This window comes from Chelonia mydas, chromosome 3, assembly GCF_015237465.2.
Source record: "Chelonia mydas isolate rCheMyd1 chromosome 3, rCheMyd1.pri.v2, whole genome shotgun sequence".
In the NCBI taxonomy this organism is placed as follows: Eukaryota; Metazoa; Chordata; order Testudines; family Cheloniidae; genus Chelonia; species Chelonia mydas.
In genome coordinates, this window is record NC_057851.1 from 106783349 (window position 1) to 106805371 (window position 22023).

Here is a 22023-nt window from a genome sequence, read left to right on the forward strand (position 1 = left end):
CTCTCTCGGGAGGAGTTTCCAGCTGAGGTAGAGGATTGGGTGTTCTTCATCTCCGACCATCTGCAATAGGACTGCTCCCAATCCTATTTCAGATGCATCTGTTTGTAAAATGAATTCTTTGTTGAAGTCTGGGGCTATAAGCACGGGGTTACTGCAGAGGGCTGTCTGTAGATCCATGAATGCTTTCTCTGCGGCATCTGTCTACTTCACAATGTCTGGACCCCGGGCTTTTATCAGGTCTGTCAGGGGACTCGCTCTGGTGGCAAAATGGGGAATAAATTGTCAGTAGTACCCCATCACACCCAGGAATGCCCAGACTTGCTTTTTCCAATTTGGCCAGGGCCAATTTTGGATAGCCTCTAGTTTGTTTAGTTGGGGCTTGACCATGCCCCTTCCCACAATGTAGCCAAGATATTTAGCCTCGGCTAGCCCTTTAGCACACTTGGCTGGGTTGGCGGTGAGGCCAACCTGTCTTAGCTTATCCAGAACTGCTTCCACCTTTCCTAAGTGGGTTTCCCAGTTAGGGGTGTGAATAATCACATCATCCAGGTATGCCGCTGCATAACTGGTATGGGGAAGTAGGAACTTGTCCATAAGTCGCTGGAAGGTGGCAGGTGCCCCATGCAGTCCAAAAGGAAGAACAGTATATTGAAACAGACCCTCTGGTGTAGAGAATGCCGTCTTTTCTTTTGCATCTTTGGCAAGGGTAATCTGCCAGTATCCCTTTGTTAAATCAAGGGTGGTCAAAAATCGGGCATTGCCCAGGCGGTCAACTAACTCATCGATACGGGGTATGGGGTATGCATCGAATTTGGATATCTCATTCAGCCGGTAAAAGTCATTACAAAACCTAGTGGTGCCATCGGGTTTGGGCAACAACACAATCAGGCTTGACCACTAACTGTGGGACTCTTCGATGACTCCCAGCTCCAACATCCTTTTTACCTCTGCCTGGATCTCCTCCCTTTTTGCTGCTGGGACCCGATAGGGCCTTAAAGTTATCTTTGCCCCAGGGTCTGTGATAATGTGGTGATATGCTTCGGTGGTCCGGTCTGGTTTGATTGAAAACACATCCTGGTATCGGTTGATCATCTCAGTTACCTCCTTCTTCTGATTTGGTGTCAGATCAGTGGATATCCTGATCTTCTCCTGCATATTATTTCGCTGGATTGGGGTCTCTTGGGCCACTACACATGCCTCTCGTTGGTGCCAAGCTTTAAGAGGTTAATGTGATAAATTTGTTCTTGTTTCCGGTGTCCTGGCTGCCGCACCTTGTAGCTTACTTTCCTCTCGGGTTCAACCACCTCATAGGGCCCCTGCCATTGGGCCAAAAGCTTGCTTTCTGCCGTGGGTACCAACACCATCACCCAATCCCCTGGTTGGAACTGTCGGACTTTTGCCTGGCGATTGTAATGGGTTCGCTGGGCCTCCTGCCCCTTTTCCAAATGTTCCCGTAGAATAGGGGTGACCCGGGCTATCCGTTCTCACATCTGCAACACATGGTCAATTATATTTCTCCCCTCGCTGGGTTCCTCTTCCCAGATTTCTTTTGCAATATCTAGTATGCCATCGGGGTGGCGTCCGTATAATAATTCAAAGTGGGGGAACCCAGCTGAGGCCTGAGGTACCTCCCGGATTGCAAACATAAGGTAGGGTAGTAGGGTGTCCCAATCCTTCCTGTCTCGACTTACCACTTTCCTTATCATTGCCTTGAGGGTTCAGTTAAACCTTTCTACCAGCCCATCGGTCTGCGGATGATAGACTGAAGTTCTCAGGGTATGTATATGGAGCATCGTACAGAGGTCCTTCATTAGCTTCGACATAAATGGGGTACCTTGGTCAGTTAATATCTCCTTTGGTAGCCCCACTCGGGCAAAGATCCCCACCAACTCTTTAGCTATTGTTTTAGAGGCCATGTTCCGCAGGGGGACGGCTTCTGGGTAGCGAGTAGCATAATCCAGAATGACAAGTATATATTGGTGGCCCCAGGCTGTCTTCTCCAGGGGTTCCACTAGATCCATGGCTATTCGTTCAAAGGGGACCTCTATGATGGGAAGGGGTATTAAAGGTGCCCTCAAGTGGGGACGGGGACTGTGCAGCTGACACTCCGGGCAGGACGCACAGTACCTCTGCACTTCTTCATATACTCCAGGCCAGAAGAATCGTTGCAGGACCCATGCCAAGGTCTTCTCTTGCCCCAAATGCCCCCCAAAAAGATGACTATGGGCCAGACTTAATACAGCACTCTGGTGTTTTTGAGGTACTAGGATCTGCTGTACCTTCTGCCCCTGTACTGGTGCAACCCGGTATAAGAGATTCTTCTTCATTATGAAGTAGGGTCCTGGTCCCTGGGTTTTCCCTTCCACAGGGACCCCATCTATTTTGGTCACCTCCTTCCTAATGTTGTTGTACCTTGGGTCTTCAGCCTGGTCCCACCCAAAATTTCCTCTCCTGGGGCTAATCTGCCTGAGATCTAGGGGGCCAGTCTCTGTTGCCTCTACTGGTTCAGAGGTGTTAGGGTGTGGGTCAGACTCGGGTGCTTCTCCCTCCTGGGTGGCCTCCTTTTCAGCTGCTTGGGTCCACCTACTTACAAGAGTGACCCTCTGGCTTTGGGCCAATATTCGGGTTCCCAAGGCCTTAGCTGCCCTTCTTTCCCTTTTCGTCTTTCTACCCTGTCTGGGAGTGGAGAACAAATCTGGGGATATTTCAGAGAAGGTTGGGGGTTGACAGTCTACTGTGGATGCCTCACTACTTTTAGGGCTTCCCCCTTTCTCCAATTCCCCTACCGGGAGTAAGTCTCCAAACCCTGGGAAGTCCCTCCCTATGAGCACTGGGTATGGGAGTTTAGGGACTACACCTGCTGCTACCTCAGTAATATTTCCCTGAATCTCGATTTTTACTGGGATGGTGGGGTAATAACCAACTGTCCCATGGACGCATGTTATCCCCGTATGCTTAGCCCACAGCAGCTGACTACGCTTCACGAGCTTCCCTGATACAAGCATGATAGCACTCCCTGAATCAACCAGTGCTGTGGTCTCTATCCCATTTAGCTTCACTGGTCTAGTGTACATATGTGGGGTTAGTGAGACCCCCACAAGATGGATTAGGGAGCATGGGTCTGCCCAGTTCCCTAGGTTACACTGCATAGGCTCCTCGGCATTGGGACACTGTGCAGCTATGTGTCCCCACTCCCCACAGGCGTAACATCTGTATGGAGCCCTAGCCATTCCCTGGTCTCTTGGTTTGGGTAGTCTAACATCACGATCCTTTTTCCTTAGTGCTCCAACTCTTTGTGGCTTCTGGTGGGACTTCAGCCCCTCTCTTTTTCCACCTGGGTTCTCCTGGTGGCCCAGTCACCCGAGCTCTAGGGCTTGGTGCTGCTAGTTTAACCCGGTGTGCTTCTTCCTTTTTTTTTTCCCTTCCAAACACCCTCCTTCTTCCACCGCACTGTGGATACCAGATCCCACTTCTCACACCAGTTGTGGCAAAGTTCCTCCTCTACCTTGGTGGGTCTTGCACTTATTGGTGGATTTGCTCACCTTGGAGCTTCATGGCAGCCCTCAGCTTGGCCGTTTTTCTGAATTCACAGTCCAGGTTGACTCCTCCTGTGTCTGACCAGGAGTTGGGAGGATTTGGGGGGAACCCGGGCTCGCCCTCTACTCCGGGTTCCAGCCCAGGGCCCTGTGGAATGCGGCTGTCTAGAGTGCCTCCTGGAACAGCTGTGCGACAGCTACAGCTCCCTGGGCTACTTCCCCATGGCCTCCTCCCAGCACCTTCTTTATCCTCACCATAGGACCTTCCTCCTGGTGTCTGATAATGCTTGTACACCTTAGTCCTCCAACAGTCCACATTCTCACTCTCAGCTCCTAGTTCCTCTTGCTCCCAACTCCTCACACGCACACCACAAACTGAAGTGAGCGCCTTTTTAAAACCCAGGTGCCCTGATTAGCCTGCCTTAATTGATTCTAGCAGCTTCTTGATTGGCTGCAGGTGTTCTAATCAGCCTGTCTTAATTGTCTCCAGAAGGTTCCTGATTGTTCTGGAACCTGCCCTGTTACCTTACCCAGGGAAAAGGGACCTACTTAGCCTGGGGCTAATATATTTGCCTTCTATTACTCTCCTATAGCCATCTGGCCCAACCCTGTCACAGTTAGGATGTAGATATTCAGGCCTGTCTGTAAAGGCCTATACTCTAAGAATTTAGGAGTATTCTTATCACTTAGCTAGTTATAGAGGTATAAAAGAAAGAATCAAAATCACTGTCTGCTTGTGTAAGGGCCTTCTCTTACTGTGACAGTCTGAGGCCCTGTTCTTAGGCTAAGATCTCTGGCGAAGCAGCAGAGGCAGCCATAAGCTGGGAAGCGAACGGTCACATCCTCACATTCCAAACTAGTCACATTGAAATGAGGCAATCTGGGGCTCTTAGAAAGGTGATCTGATCTATCACCTCCAGGGAAAGGGAAGCGCCTAGAAAATGTAAAAGGAAACTTAGTTTGATAGCATCCTGTCTGGCAAGAACTCACTTATCAATAGCTGGGATGTGAAATCCTCATTTCGGTGGTGTTCTATCATTGTAGTCCCCATTTCCCTATTGTTTGTCTGTATAATCTCTGTCTGGTTCTATGATTATTTCTGTCTGCTGTATAATTAATTTTTCTGGGTATAAACTAATTAAGGTGGTGAGATATAATTGGTTAAATAATCATGTTACAATATGTTAGGATTGGTTAGTTAAATTTCAGTAAAATGATTGGTTAAGGTATAGCTAAGCAGAACTCAGGTTTTACTATATAGTCTGCAGTCAATCAGGAAGTGAGGGGAGGGATGGGAACAGGGAATGGGGGTGGGGAAATTGGAATTGTGTTTTGCTAAGGGGGGGAATGAGAACAGGGACACAGGTAAGGCTCTGTGGTGTCAGAGCTGGGAAGGGAGACACTAAGGAAGGAAACTGGAATCATGCTTGCTGGAAGTTCACCCCAATAAACATCAAATTGTTTGCACCTTTGGACTTCGGGTATTGTTGCTCTCTGTTCATGCGAGAAGGACCAGTGAAGTAAGTGGGTGAAGGAATAAGCCCCCTAACACATTGTTCTTTCCCTACTAAAACCCCGACCCATGCTCAAGTAAGTGCTCTGACGCCTGGATCCAAAGTCTGTATCAGTTCCATGGGGACTTCATCTTCTCCTGACTGATGGTGCGGCCTGTCTCCAGCACTCCGGAACCTGAGCTACCACCACCACCTGGAAACCCCAATTGATTCAAGCTTCATGGAGTGGTGAGAACCCAGCTCTCTCTCTCTCTTTCTCTCTCTCTAGGGGTAGCCTTCTGACCCTGACTTGTGTGATCAGTTATAGTTTTCTAAACCTGACTTTTATAACCAAATTTAAGTTAGATTTAATATTGTAACTGTTTTGTTTGTTTGGCTCCCCTTGTATGGTTATTACCTGGCAATAAATAACTTTCATGGTTAAGCTGGTTGCTTCTCTCTTTCTCTCTCTCTCTCTCTCTCTCTCCCCCCCTCATGGGTGTTTTTTGGCTTCCCCATTCGCTCAGCAGCAACTCTCCTCATACCTAAGCTAAAGATCCCTGCAGCGCCCAAAAATCCTGTGGGGTTTGCTCATCAAGTGAGTTACCACCAGAACAATAGTAATGTGAAAGTGGGGAGAGGGACGTGCTGAACCTGGGGCATATGAGTGTGGCAGACTGAAAGTGCTGCTCCACCCAGGCTGCTCAGGTGTTCTTTATCCCAGTGCGGTGTCCATGGCATATGAGGGCGACAGCTTGGAAGTGCTGCTCGACCCAGCCTGCTGAGTCGAGGGACATATAGGAGGGTCAGCTTGGGAGTGCTGATTAACCCAATCCTCTCTGACGTGCTCTGTGTGTGTGTGTTCGTCTGATTCTGGGGCTGGAAGAACCCAGCCCTGGGGAACCTAGGTCCTGCAGGATAGCTCCATTGGGAGGGGACTTGCAGAAGGGAGAAGTAGAACTCCATATGAGAACACAAGTGACACAAGCAGTACATTGATAGAATTACAGACAGCCCCTCCCCCCTGCCAGAAGAGCAACCCTAATAAATGAGCATCGCCAAAAGTAACGGACAGATCTGGTCACAATTTGTCTGCCCTGCTGTGTTACACTCATTTGTTCTGTGCCATCTCTGTCCCTCAGTGCACCCTGGCCACTCAGTGAAGCCTGCATTACGGGCCAAGAGTGCTTCTCCCTTCACCCCGCATTACAATACTGGTCATTTAACCACAGAATAAACCAGATACTGTATATTGGATGCATGATGTTTGGCAATGCCTCCAGGTAGTTGGGGGGTTATTAAATCCTGACACACCTCTAATGCATATGACTGCTTGTCTTGTTAAGCAATTGTACTGGGTTAATTGATTTGCTTTGCTAACATGTTGACTCAGTGTTCGATTTGAAATGAACAGCAGAACAGATTTAAAGTCCATTCTGTGGGCATCATGTACTGTTCCACCTAATTGTAAGCAATCTAATAAAGGGGGCAGATATGATGTTGCTGGTCTCATTGCTGGCAACAGCCATGAGGGTTTTGTAAGGAAGCCTTAGTATAAACAATAATCAAAGCGGAATAATAATAACTTAAGCAGTGAAGTGGTAAAATAAAAAGGACTTAACATCTGTATCAAAATGAATGTGCAATAGAGGAGCCACATATGGAATAACACAAAAACCAGCAGAGATTTGGGCCTAGGAAACTTCTCTAGCTCACGTGTCTGACATGCAGATTCCAAAGGGTGCATGGAATCTGCAGAGCAGTACCTGGAAATGGGGTTATTCGTGTACCTGAGAGCCAGAACACCAGCTGCAGCTTCTTCACTTCATGGAGAATTCTCCAGCGTTCGCCAGAGTCACTTGTCTTCACTTGAACAGGAAGTGCCCCTCGAAAGGGGTTGGTTTGGGTGCAACCGGCAAATAAAAAGGCACTACTTTGGACTACATCACCGGAGACTGGAAAGACTCAAGGAAAAATTAATGTCATACTATAGCTGTCACTCGAGCCCCTTCGAGTATATAGTCACTGGACATTTGTCTGGTCACAATGCCTTTGCACATCTGTCAGATAAAGCAGAGCACCAGCTGCACTCAGGAACATTAGTTGGATTTGGAATTCCTCCTGAAGGGATCTGGGGCCACAAAGAAATTAACCAATTACAAGGAGGCAGCATTTTCAGATGCAGCAGATATAATCTTGTTCTGGTATTTTCAAAGGTCTGGAACAAACTCTTACTGTGCATTGGAAGCGTTGTAAGAGGGACATAGCAGAATATAAACCCACACAAGGAAAGGAATTTTCCTCGAACTATCTACAGTTTGTAGCTTTGTTTTAAGCAGGGTGGAGCGTGGGGATGAAACGCCAAAGGAAAAGTAGCACGTGAGTAAACTCATGCATTGGAATTTGAGACAATCATATGTGTGCATAACACATGGGAAACATTGCTAAGAACTGCAGTCTTTATGGAAGATTGCCCCGTGATTCTGCCAAGGTCAGTGTCACGACTGGAGCGTTCAGTAATGTAGGTGTCAGTTATGCTTCTGAAGTTCATTCATCTCCTTTTCAAAATGAGTGTGACTGCGAGTCTTTGGAATTTTGCTCTTTTGCCATGTTCTTCTCATTCCAGAGTGTGTTGTCTCCCTTCTGGGCTTGTGCATATATATAACACATGCCACATTTGGGTATGGGTGCTTGCCCAACATTGTTAGCAAGCACAATCTGGATTTCAGACATACAGTAAAGTAAGTGGGAGAACCAGTTTCAGCTTCTTTTAGTTTCCACTCCCCTGGAAAAATTAAGCCATTTCATCTGACTATTTTACTGGTATTATTTATTACACTGACACTGTGATACAGACAACAAAGTCCTGAGTGCACTTCTAAATGCTAGCCATCATGATATTTGCACAGGGCATTATGATGGCAGATATATACAAATTTAGAAGTCAACTCATCATTAGTTAAAGATGAGATCCAGCAAAGCACCTCAGCACATGTGAAATGTTATGGCTGAAGTCCATGGGACTATTCTAATACTTAAAGTGTGCTGAAGTGCTTTCCTGGATCAGGTCCTAACTGGGGGGAGAATGTGTCCTGTACACTCAATGAAGGCTTTTATAATTCTGAAGAACAAATAGAATGTTTGATTGCTTGCTACTTACTTCAATTACTGTCCCCTCACATCCCTCGCCAAAAAAAAGCAAGTGTACTTTGAATAGGTATAAACAGGTTCTCAATGATCTTCCTTTCATGTGTCTTTCTCTCCTCTTTTGTCATGAAGTAAGCAGATTCATAGGAGGAGAGATGCTGAGGTTACTCTTTGCTTTTCTCATCTGTGTTGATTTTCTGTAATAATGCCAGTGGATTTTTCTTTATCACAGACTTAAATAGGAAGAACTCAGTGTCTTGACAACAGCACATGGAGAACCAGTTTTGGAAGCAGCTTTTGGTGATTTATCCCTATGCTTCACAGAGGTGATGTGCTTTAGCCTGGAGTGGGGGAGGGAACTAGGAACAGGAGAGGATGACAGCTGCACATGGTGGGCCAGGTTCTGATCTCAGCAACAGTGGTATGGCTCTGGAGTAGCACTGAAGACAATGAAAATACTCCAGCTACATACCAGAATCTCTGAGATCAATATTTGATCCTTTATCTGGTGACCCTTGGAACAGCACTAATGTTAGGGCTAGTCAGGAATGGAGAACAAGAGCCATGTTCACCACTGAAATAACATTTTTGATTTCAATGTCATACGCAGAAGCTCACAAATGGACAAATGGCATAGCTCAGCATTTTCCATAGTGTATTCTAGTCATGCTTCACATTATTTCTTCTCAGCAATCAAGACAAGATTAATCAAATTTTTCCTCTTTAAAATAATCATCTTGGCAAATTTTGTTAAATAGTTTGCCAGTTGTTGGTTTTTTTTGTCTTGATGCGGCATTTCCTCACTCATCCAGTCTTTATGCTTCCAAACAGTAAACTGTGCAATAAGGGGAATGAAACTTCCAAAGCAAATAGAAATAATAGAGGTAAGCTGTATACTGAGGTCACACTGCTCTCACTCCTGGGAAGCAGACCATCTATTATCCCATCCACTGATCCTTTCACAAGGTTCCTATTCATTTCAAAACTGTCCTCAAGATTTTTGCCACTCTCCACGATCTCTTTGATCTCCCTCTGCTCCTCCTTCTTACTTTGCTTCCCCAGCATTAGCCGCCTCTTCTGGATCTTTTCATGTGACCTTGCACCATTGGAAGGTCATTTATTCTGTCCTGTCTAACTGGAACACTCCCTTCCACTTAAGTCACATCTTCTCTTACTATTGCTATTAAATCTTCCTCTTTTATTAGTATATGCCTGATTCTCATTCTGCAGAATGTTTTGTCATATTGTGTAGTAAAGCAATTCTAATTCTACAAACACAGTATGGTACCTATTTAATTTATTTATTGTTATCAATTCCTAAAGTTAGGCACCTAGATCCACAGCTAGGAAACTAAATAGGATGCTTGACTTTCAAAGATGCTGAGCACTCACAGCTCTCATTGATTTCACTAGTATTTGAAGGACACTTTGAACGATCCTCAGATGTGAAGTGCTATATGAGCCCCCAAGTATTATTACGAAGGAAAGACAAAAGAAACAGGAAAGACAAAAGAAACACGTGCCTGCTGATGCTTGAATCTGTTCCTTGTTTTGAATTGAAACAGTCTATTCCAGCTTGGAATATAAGTAAAGTAGACGCACATTACAGAGCCAGAGAGTCGGGATTCTCAGGAACTAGGCCACAGGGTGTCTGGCTGCAATCAAGTTGGCAATATTTTGGTTTGTTTTGGTGGTTTTGGAGGGAAGGAGGGGATCCCCGTGATAGTTGAATCAATCACGTAGATCCTTAATATACCGTTAACTTTCAATTACAAGCTTCTTCTGTTAACACAGAGCCATGGTCTCAGTGGAGTCTTTACTGCCACTGTAGCTGGTGTCACTGATTCTCTCTCTCCACCCAGCTATAAGCCTCAGGTGAGACTAGCATTATCATCATCCTTTTAGAGATAGGGTTGCTCAGGCACAGAAAAGTGAGGTGATTTGTCCAAGCTCATGCAGCAAGTCAATGACACAACAGCGAGCATCACCCATGTCTCTTGTTTTCCAGGCTGGCCCCCTGAATGCTGGAATACACTGGACCTCCCCCACCTTCATGCTCCTAAAATAGAGGTGGGCAAACTATGGTCCGTGGGCCACATCCGGCCTGCGGGACCCTCCTGCCCGGCCCCTGAGCTCCTGGCCCTGGAGGCTAGCCCTCACCCGCTGTCCCCCTTCCCCTGCAGTCTCAGCACACCGCGCCACCGCGCCAGGCTGTGCGGTAAGGGGGCAGGGAGCTGGGGGTGGTGGGTTAGAGGGCAGGGGAGTTGGGGGGGGTGGTCAGGGGTGGGGGTGTGGATGGGGCAGGGGTTCTGAGGGGGCAGTCAGGAAGGAGGGGGGTTGGATGGGGTGGGGGGGCAGTCAGGGGACAGGGAGAAGGGATGGTTGGATGGGCCAGGGGTCCCGGGGGGCAAGTCAGGAATGAGGGAGGGGGGTTGGATGGGGCGGCAGGGGGCAGTCAGGGGTAGGGGGTCCGGGAGTGGTCAGGGGAGAGGGAGCAGGGGGTGGTGGATGGTGTAGGAGTCCCGGGGGGAAGCCGTCAGGGAGTGAGAAGTGGGGGCCGGATAGGAGGGAGGGGCTGGGCCACGACTGGCTGTTTGAGGAAACACAGCCTCCCCTAACCAGCCCTCCATACAATTTTGGAAATCCGATGTGCCCTCAGGCCAAAAAGTTTGCCCGTCCCTGTCTAAAAGGACTAGTTTGCTTCTCTCCCTGGCACATCTCTTCCAACTACACAACATGCCCTCTGTGCACTTGGTCAGTTATCATAGAATATCAGGGTTGGAAGGGACCTCAGGAGGTCATCTAGTCCAACCCCCTGCTCAAAGCACTTTTTGCCCCAGATCCCGAAATGGCCCCCTCAAGGACTGAACTCACAACCCTGGGTTTAGCAAGCCAATGCTCAAACCACTGAGCTATCCCTCCCACCCTAAATGCCAAAGGCAGATAGTACCTCTGCAAAATATGAAAATCATTCAACTTATAAATAACTGACTTTGAAGCTACTGTTGCTTCAACTGCACTCTCCCACTCTAGGGCTCTGGCTTAATACATGGGGGTCCTTTCCCCAATAACACTTGAGAGGCTGTGCTGTAGCAGCTCTACAGAACAGCCAGTTCTGTCTGACAACAAAGAGTGCAGCCAGCCAGACACATTCTGATGCTTCCATTTGTTTAGGCATACGTTTGGAAGTGCCTTTCCCACCTACTTACCCTATTCGGAAACACAATCCCACACATCATGTTTAGGATCAAAACACCTATTCCTGGGGCTTGACTTTATTAAACAAGTTGATTTTAATGCTCAAAAAACCACCACCTACAAAGTGCATTCACATCCAGCACCTACCATGCGGGGCATTGCTATTGACTTTTAAGATTTGCTTTCTGTGGCTAAACTTGAGAATAAAACTTGTTCAGAAGTAATACATATCATGACGATCGCACTGACAGTGATGTCAATGGGAGTTTTGCCATTGACATCAAGAGGAATGGGTTCAAGTAACCCCTTTATAAATACTATACGCAAAACTATGCCCCCCAAAATAGTGCCTTTTCCTAAGGAGTACCAGAGAAAAGAAAAAAGAAAAACAAATTCCCTTAGCTGAATATGTTAAAAAATACAGTTCTGTTCATTTACCCATGAGAACAGAAACGCTGAGAGTTAGAAACTCTTACCCAAGTTTTGCTCTCAGCTACATGGATGCAATTCCTATTAAGCAGACTTTTGTCCATTTTCATTTTAAAGGCTGATATCTGCTTGCCAGATATGTGCTTTCTCTACAGCCCTTATGCTTTTACTTATATATTCATGATTTCCCATTACATAGCTCTGCTGTTTTTTTGATTAGTGGAATGGGGTTATTTTGCTTTAAATTCTACATTAGCTTTGAAACATCTCACTGCAATTTAGTGAGAAGGAATAAAAGGAGAGAGGAACAGAGGTTTTATGGCAATTTTCTTTTTACTATATCAAATCAACAATTTTCCCAATTCCAGAACAGTAAAGTCAGTGTGTAATCCTGTAAAGTAGAGATGAAAAAACCCTACAGTGGTAGGTGCTAAAGTCCATTCTTTTGTCAGGGAAAGAGTATTCCCTACAGTACCTTTCCTAGTGCTTGTGCTTCTGCTGAGATTGGGTTTCTATCAGTTCCCTTGGCATTGTATTCCAGACACACATAGGTCTCACATTTCCCAGCACCATGCACCCAAAAAAGTTGGATTTAATTCAGTGAGGGGACATCACTGTTTTCCTGGGCACCTGGCTCCCACCAGGGGTTTTCTTGCATGAGGAGTGTGTGCAGGTGTCTGATTGTAAGCTCTTGAGGGCAGGGACTGTGTTTCTTTGGTAACTTTTGCAGTACATAGAATACAGTTGAAAAAACTAACGAGATGTTGAAACTAAATGTATTTGCTACGACTTAATTGCAGTAGCACCTAGAGATCCCAGCCAAGATCACGGCCCCATTCTGAGCTATACAAACATAGAGTGATCCCCGAGGAGCTTACATTCTTAACAGGTAAGACAGACAAAGGGTGGCAAAGGAAGCAGCAGTAGGGAATTTATTTACCAGTGGTCACACAACCTGTCTACAACAGAGCCAAGAATAGAATATAGAGCTCCTGACATCCAGTCCCCTATTCACTAGACCACGCTGCCTTGCTAATTAACTTTGTGAGTTAGTGTACCCTATTTCTTCCTTGGTCACATTTTTTGGTCTCAGAAGGAAAACTATTCGTGAAGTCACAAAGCACAGGCACATTAAGCAAGTCCCTCTGAGGGGCTGAATGCCTCTTACAAAGATATTGAGGGGAGTTCAGAGCACTTGGGGTCTTGCATATTTGGCCATAGGAATAAATATGTGTATTAGTATCTATCCTAATATTAATATTGAGATATCATTATTAACCTGAAGTTGTAAATGGCCCAGGTTCATGAAGCAAATTCCATTTGCTTCTTCAACTAAACTAGATAAAATAATATGGGGGCTTTATTTCTACCTGGGCATCAAATACTTGATGTGCCAATTCTAACTGACATCTGTTTTCCCCAATGATACCTTCCAGTGATGATGACCTATATGAGCTTTTGCACTGGTTTTCCCTCTTTGTCCTTGTACACTACTTTGATTTATTTTGCCCACTGTAAAATAACTACTGCAGTTTATCAATTCTTAATTACCTTCTTAGGAGTTATTCTCTTCTAAATATAGTCTAGCCATAAAGGTGTTACTATCAAGAGGAAATATACAAGCATATTAACAGCAGCAATGCCCTCATCCTTTCACCCAAATTGCAATAAACAGTTTAGTTGGGGAAATGGCCGATGATCCAATCAGCACAAGGACACATTTCAAATTAGAATTTTAATAGATAAGCATTAGATACAGGCTTATCATGTCATTATGCAGCTGGGAAAATGGAATATTTTGAAACCTTTGCTTTCTTGTTGCTGTAGCCTTTTGCAATGGGCTCTTTATTATTTAAATGTCTGGTGCTTACTAATTGCATTTGACAGGCAGGACTTTCAATTAGTGTTACCTAGTAGAGTGCCTTTCAATAAGGAGGCAGGAATCAGTGCTCTGGGGACAATATGACAACTGGGTATGTTACAGATTATGTACTGTGGGTCTACAACCCCGGGGAACTCTTCGTGCCATTTACTAGTACATTTTTGGCAGGCTGGTTTCATCTATCTAATCTATTTATGTAATCCACCTACTACATGTGCCCATTACTACTGCATGTGAGTACCTCATCAGTATTTAAAAATAGAAGTATCAGTCTAGAACAATCATGTGTGTAGCACATTGATTTCTTTGCTATTTGCAGCTCTTTGATGCTGACGGTATCCATTGGATTTTAAATTACTGATGTTCTTGTCCAAAAAGACAGGGAACACAACATAGTATAAACCTGTACATCAGATCTGCACAACATGGGGTATTCCTGGCTGGCTCCTGTTGCCAAACAGTGGATGTCCTGAAGTACAGAATTTGATTTGCCTTAGCCTACAACTACAAATGTAACCACTGAAAACAGAATTAGCTGTACCCTGCCCAGCTATACAGCAGGGACACGTGGAATATCCTTTAAGCTTGCGGGTTCAAAAGCATTGTGACAGAACTATAACTTTGGTGTTAGTTCAGATTTTTGTTTCTCATGCAAACCTCATGATTTCAGGGCTTGGTCTTTGTGGGGCACTCTCTGTTGCACAAGTTGTCCATGCTTGGTTTTATACTGAATCAAGTCCAAGAAGTTCTCAGGGATATTAAAGGCCAAATTGTGACTCTGACTCCATGCAAGGGAGTAGAGGAGTATGGATCCTCTTTACATGGGCTACCCAGATCTTGGGGCCGGATACATAGTAGGAAGCAGGGCTACTTGCCTGCTCACTCCTTCCCCAGAGTTAGTGGTCAGCAAGAGGTAGAGAATGGGTGGGGGAGCAGCAAAGAATTGACCCACTTCTCTTACTCACTGGACACCATAGCTAAGCCAGCATGCGTAGGGTGTAATTTACTGCTGGTATAGGCCAGTGGCAAATAACTACCTCCTAAGAGCAAATGAGAAGAAGAGGAGGAATTAGGAATCAGGTATGAGTTACTGCAATGCGGTGTCTCCCCAGGGCTGTGCCTAAAGTCACATTCTAGCCTTAAGCGTATGCCCCTAGCTGAGTTGCATTCTGGCATACTCTTGTGCTCCTTGAGTAGGATGGGCATCATCAACACCCTTTAGTTCACAAGGTCAGGCACATAGATAGAAAACCCATTCTTGTTCCAGTCAGACCATGGGAGACTAGAAATAAACAATTATGGTTCCAATGGCTACTGTCCGCTCTTCAGTACAAATAACAAACACGTGAGCAAAACTTATGGAAGTGTCATAAGGCTTTTATTTAACATCGGGCTATAGTTTCATCCCATATCTAACTGGTGACATACATTATTTCAAAACAGAAATCTGAAATAAAGTGATGATCAAATACATACATTTAAAATAACTTCCAGTGGCTTCTTCACATCTGAGGGCATCTGAGGGGTAGAAGATAAAGCAAAATATATTCTGATGGACATTCTCCGTGAACAGTGCCCAGCATATTGTAACAGTGAGATCGCTAACAAGTCTCCAGTAGTAGGATTTCCTTATAATTAAGGTCACATGTGTCTCTCAACACCTCTTTATCATGGAATAAATCTCTATATAGACAAATCGTTTTTCTAAAAATAACTGGAAAAGGGATTTAGCTCAGCCATCTGCCTCTAGAAATTAGTTTCTTAATTTTTGTGTCCTCAACAAGCGACTCTCCCACCCAATCAGACCCTCCGTGGAGGAATTTCTCCACTTCCTCCCCTCTAGGTCATGAGTTGCAGCACCTATTTTCGGCTGAGTGGGGCATGTTTGGACTCTGGAGCCTAGTGGTGTCCTTCCCAGTTTTAGCTAATGGGACAGCAATGTCTGAGCAGCAATGGAAGCACTTGTCTTCCACAGGAGCAAGAGACAGCTGGTATTGCAGAACTTCCAGGCAACGCCAAATTGGGGAATGAGATGGACACTTGCACCTAAACCGGGCAAGAGCCTGCATATAGGCTCACCAGGCCAGCTCCCATATCTTCTGCTTTAACTCAATTTTCTTTATTGTTATTTATCTTCCCGAGGCACCAAGAGGCCCTAATCAAGGATTGTGGCAGTGTTAGGCACTGTACAGACAAGGAAAAGAAAAACAGTTCCTGCACCAGAAATCTTACAATCTAGGATAATCTAATAAACCAGGAGTTCTGCCTTGCAGTAGATTAAATATGCATAAGTGGAACTTTTCCCCACCTTTATGCGCAGCCTCTAGAGTACACTCAGCACCATAACAAAGTACAGCAGTAAATTTTACTAAATGACATTAACTATAAACCTAAATGAGAGAGAAAGGGCAGCTCTTGCCTAATTAATTGAATTTAACTTGCTGTTTGTTACAAAAACAGAACTGCAAAAATCAATTTCCTTCTTCTTTTTCTCAGTCAGACCATTTCATTATAAACATCTTTGTAAACACACCAAAACAGAAGGCTCTACCTGAAATGGTCAAACAACCCTGACTACCGAAGCCAGAAAAAAACCAAAAACCACACCACTGACTTTTATTTCTTTATATAGCACTTCTGAATTGCTCCACCTTCTTCTTACCACAGTCTTGCCATCTCGCACGGCTGTATCTTGTGATATTTGTCCCAGCTCCTGCAGTCACATGAGTACATGAGAATCTCACCTTTCACTTTGCAAAGTAAGTTCCTAGCCCTCCTGGTTGCAGAGAAAAGTTTGAAAATAACAACCCCAAAGGCTAAAAAACAGAAGGCAAATAAAAATCGACTAAACTAATTATTGTTTTTAAATCTCATGATTTCCCACACACTCTCTCTCTCACTCACACACGAATTTGGGGGGCCTGACTTATGAATTTTGAATGCTTGGGGTTGGCAACTCTGTGATGAATCTCTCCCCTCCTCCAATCAGCTTTTCAACCACTAAGGTCTGCATGAGCAGCGAAGCGGTCCAAATTTCTGATAGAAATCATCTTCGGCACGAACCAGAGCTTCCTCATCTATGTAGACAGCTGGTCTCCTGGAGGCCACAAAGTACTGCACTTTCCTCAGGTTCCATCCCATCACATACTTTAACCAGCCACAGATGGCGGCTGTGGACCTGCCCACACCAGCATTGCAATGCACGTAGACGATGTGTCCATTCTCTAGCAGCCCGTGCAGGAGACAGACAGCCTGAGGCAACATCTGTATTCTTCCTAGGATTAAAAACAGGGCACATTCCCATGAACACAAGAAAGGGAGGATCACTGTTAACAATATGTTTCTCTATTCTGCTGTACTGTGAAGTCATAGTGGCAGGCAAAGAGAAATCTATTAAAGCTAGTTTCTCTTCTTTCTCTGGTAAGAGAATATGAATGTCTACATAGGTTTTCTGGACTGTCAGAAATTAAGTACCCTTTTGCACAGGCTAGGCCTAAGATTTCCAAAAGTGACTAGTGATTTTGGGTGTCCACATTGAGATGCCTTACAAAGGCTAGATTTTAAAAGGGTGGATGCGAAGCACTTCCTAAAAATCTGGCCTACATGTGAAACTGTAGTGTCAGTTTTCCCAAATGAACTTCAACCTCACATTTTGCTAAGTAATAGGTCCAGGTAATACGAAAGTCCACATAACTTGGACCCAGGACCTATTTGGCAACAAATGGTGATCTGCACTAAAATGTGTGTAATAAATCAGCGGTTCTCAACCTTTCCAGACTACTGTATCCCTTTCAGGAGTCTGATTTGTCTTGCGTACCCCAAGTTTCACCTCACTTAAAAACTACTTGCTTACAAAATCAGACAAAAATTCAGAAGTGGCACAGCACACTATTACTGAAAAATAGCTGACTTTCTCATTTTACCATATAATTATAAAATAAATTGATTGGAATATAAATATTGTACTTACATTTCAGTGTGATACTTGTGCCTGTTCTTCATTTGTGAGCCTTGTCTGAAGCCCGAGCCCCACCACCCTGGGCTGATGCAGGTAACTTAGCTTTGCGGGGGCCCCCTGTAGCCTGGGACCCCGAGCAATTGCCTTGCTTGTCACCTCCCTAATGCTGGCCCTGCACCTGCACCACTCCCTATACCTGTCCCGTGCCCCCCTGGGGGTTGCAACCCCCAGGTTGAGAAACACTGATTTAGATGAGTTGAACACCCCCTGGAAGACCTCTGCATACCCACAGAGATATACATACCCCGGTTGAGAACCACCAACGATTACTTTTATATGGCCCCCTGTCCCATACAGACTGAGTTGAGACAACCAATTTTATGTCACAGACCACCATAGATTATGTTAAAACAGTGGAGCCAGAAGTGAAATGCTTTTGTCATACAGCGTTTGCGAAGCCATCCAGATTCCCTTTCATTTCGTGTCTCATACAAAGAATAATAAAAAAAAATAGCAACTTATATGAGAAGTATAAATGTTTCAACCAATTTAGAAGCAGAATCGGTCCACAGAGGCATAAGGAAAATAGGTACTAACTTGATTTATGTAATAGTATGGTTACTTTAGATGAAATATACTTTAATTAATGTATTCAATTAATTCATTGCCAAATTGAATTCAGTGCCAAAGATGGTGTTTGTCATCAGTTCAGATATGGAGGCTGTATAGTATTTAATCTGAACACTGTTTCCTCCCCGCAAAAATCAACTTTTAACTGAACTATAAATGTATTCTTATATTTCCAATTTAAAACAAGAATATGGAAAGTACACTTCACATTTTATCCAAAACGATGGGGACAAGAGCATCTCCATAAACCCCTGTCTCAGTCTCAATTTTAGAAATGTGCAAAATTAGCAGCTGCGGTAAATTAAGCCTTCCCAAGTCTCTCCTATGAAAATGCTATATTTTGCCATCATAGTACATTAGCAATCTATTGGAACATTCTGCGTAGAGCACAGACATATCTTTCGTATCATGTTCAATTCTGAACATTAAGTAACAAAGAAATCCTCCTAATCACACACCTCTCTCTACTTATATATTTTTAGGGCCTATAAATGGCAAAACTCCTACTGGCAAATTAGAGTGTGTGCGGGGAGGGTGGATTTGGTACTGCTGGAACCATGAGGTTCTCATGACCCATTTTCTTCAATTATGTGCATATGCTGGCATCTCCTATAGCCCTCTGAGGGCCACTAGGGTCACTAGGTCTTTAGGCAAGGAGGACTAGATGGGATTTCCTTTGAAACTCATCAACATTGCCCTTTAATTTCTATCAAGCACATGGTTATGCAATGCAAAACAATCTTTTCCCCTCAAGGGTTGAGAACTCCCAGTCCCTATCAGTCCAAGGAGTGAGACTGCAAGAATCAAACCCTTGCTTTTCCCCATGGCATAGCTGAGCATTAACACAAAGCCAATCCATATTTTTTATTTCATTTTTCTTCCAAGTCTCCTGCCTCTCTTGATGCATATAACTGACATGACAGTTCTCTCTCTGTGACACCAATATTTCACTATAATTAAAAATTATCCTATATATTTTCCAGTATTGCAAACCACTCAAGTTTTCCAACCTCCTGCTTATCCATGGTTTCTTATCACTTAATCTATTTTTTAATCAATGTACCAAGGATTGTAACAGCCAAATAACATATCCTAATTTACGTTACAATTTGGCGTGCTATGCATATCCTATATGATTACAAATTATTATATGTGACAATACAGTGGCTAAATAGACTGGCACACAACTGCAAAGAGAGTGGTGTACTAAGGGAACCAGAGTAGGTTACCTAGCACTGCTTATTTGATTAAAACCAGCAGTTATGGCAATTTCATTGTCTTGATGTGCAAGCCAATGGTCATCAACCTGATGAATTTGCATTCTCACTAAATCAGTGCTGAAAGAAAAGGTTTTCAAGCAGTCACCAATTTTCGGAGGGGATGGGGATATACCGAGAGAGGAAGATATAGATCAGAAATCGTTTGGATGACCTCTCTGCATATGACAAAGTGTACAGAATTCATTAGGGACAACACAGCAAAGTTACCAATTACTATCACAGTAATAATAAACAAAAGTTATTCAGAAAACAACAACACTAAAGCAATGTTATCATGTCATTGAGAGGTTTTGCTATTACTTATCCAGTCGTAAGACAGGTCTGAACATTACCTTCAGTGCTCATGTCTGGGGTTGGCATCCAGACATAAGCGAGACCTTCCTCTTTATACAGTTTCATAAGCACCTCTGGGCTCATGGGTTCTGGATAGCGGTTACAGCCCCAGGAATTCTGAACAACATCCCACTCGGTCTGGAAGTTCATTACAGCCGTAACACCCAATTCGTGTTTTAGCTTGATGGTCACATGCTCCACGTGCCGAGGGCAACTTCCCAGCCAGATGTTTGGCAGAATCCTAGCATTGAAAAAAATTGTAGCGTAGCTCATTAAGCACTTTCAACAAAAGAACTCCCCCACCCCTGCACAAAACTCACATTTTCTGTCAGCTGAAAAGGCATTCTGGTTCAAAACATCAGCACGTGAGATTCATTGTTAAACACACCCGTTTTGTGTCCGGTGATAAACTGCTTCTCGTTTCATTACCATTTAACCAGTAATGTTCTATTTTAAGAACCGAACTCTAAACCCAGTGCATGCAGCCAAATTCACTTCACCTGTGTAGACTGCAGCCCTAGCAAAACCATGGCCTAATTAGCAGCACAGGTCTCAAAGACACCACTCATTCAATCCTGCAGCTGAAGCTTAGTAGCAGCGTTGATGAGAATAAGGAAACTCAGAAGACTCACACAATCTCTGTGCAGAAAGAAACCCAACAGGCTCACACAATTCAAATGTTACAGTAACAAATGGTAAGCCATATAACTATTGTTGTTTTATAGCTACTGCCATCGCAGCAGGCAAATCAGATCAGGTTAAGTCACCACCAGCCTAAGCCATATTTTCTGTGGTCATCAAAAGAGTTTGGATTACTTCGTCCCCACGTGCCTCTGCAATTCTGGAGTCCAGGCAGGACCAGCTACAGAAATGTGAACTATGTTTGGGCTCCCTGGAAGAACCAGAAGAACCTCAAGAGGATTGGATAATTTGTATAAATAGCCACACGTTTTGGTACTTAGACAAACCAAACCTCCAAACCTTCTGTGGTTTTTCCATCTCTAATGATCATAAAAACTATTATATGCCTTAGCAAATTTTGGTACATAAACAAACTGAAACACAGAAGTGTGTGCCTAATTTACACATGCAATTAATGTAATTGCATTCCCAATAGAGTATTTACATGTTTAAATCAACAGCTACACATCTACCTGGCCTCTGGCACATACAAATATCCTATTTGCACAGGCAGTTACAGTAACCACACACGCAAAATAGGCACACAGTTGCACATGTAATTTTGCAAATCAGGCCCTTAATTATTCACAGGAAAAAATATGGCATCTTTAAGAGTCAGCTTCCATGACTCCTTTCAATCTATGATGAAAGTAAGTGTAGCCCACTGTGAGTGTGTGTTACAAGTCCCACTTTGCACCAATCCACAGCAGATATGAAAGGTTACAGCTCCCACCTAGAGAGCCTTTTCCCTTTAGTTCAAGCTATAGCCACTCATGCTTTCAGCTCTGGTTTCATCCCCAGTGTGCTGGCCAAGACAGCAGCTGTCACATAAGTACTTCAAACATGAAATAGGCCAAGGATGTACTGCCCACAGCTTTTTGCAAATTCTAAGCAGTTGGGGTCAGACTGTGGAGTCCTTGCTCCCCCAAACGAGCGTATATTCACATGAGTAGTCTCATTAAATTCTAATGCGAATACCCCCCAGCTCCTAAATTTGATGGTGTTACCCTCAGGAATAAATGGTCACTAATAGGAGTAAAGGCTCTGCAAATGGACTTTTGATCATGATTACATCCATCAGACTAGCCAAATTCAGTGTCAGCAGTTTGTTTTCCTTATAATTGTATTGCGCTAGCACCCACAATATGCTAGGTACCCATTAAACACATGGGAACATACAATCCCTGCCTTGAAGAGGTTACAATCAAGGCACCTCTCTTAATATGAAGATGAAGAGTGTGATTTTAAAATTCTGTATTTACAGCAGGGCCCCATCTCCCCAGTTTACAGAGAACTGATAAAAACGGTTCATTGGGGCACATTTATTAGGCAGGTTTCAGAGTGGTACCCGTGTTAGTCTGTATCAGCAAAAAAAAACGAGGAGTACTTGTGGCACCTTAGAGACTAACAAATTTATTTGGGCATAAGCTTTTGTGGGCTAAAACCCACTTCATCA

General features: G+C 44.2%; 1 protein-coding gene across 3 annotated transcripts in view; it reads right to left on the reverse strand.

Annotated features, from left to right (window-relative positions):
* Window positions 1–15041: 15041 nt before the first annotated feature.
* The window catches only part of EPM2A (EPM2A glucan phosphatase, laforin), a 95897-nt gene continuing 88915 nt past the window's right edge, over window positions 15042–22023 (reverse strand). For all 3 annotated transcript variants that reach the window (XM_037894929.1, XM_037894927.2, XM_037894928.2), the window contains 2 exons: window positions 19886–20127; window positions 15042–16960 (listed from right to left, as the gene is read on the reverse strand). In XM_037894929.1, coding sequence (XP_037750857.1) covers window positions 16686–16960; window positions 19886–20127 — 517 coding nt within the window. In that variant the 3' untranslated portion in view covers window positions 15042–16685. The remainder of the gene's footprint in view (window positions 16961–19885; window positions 20128–22023) is intronic.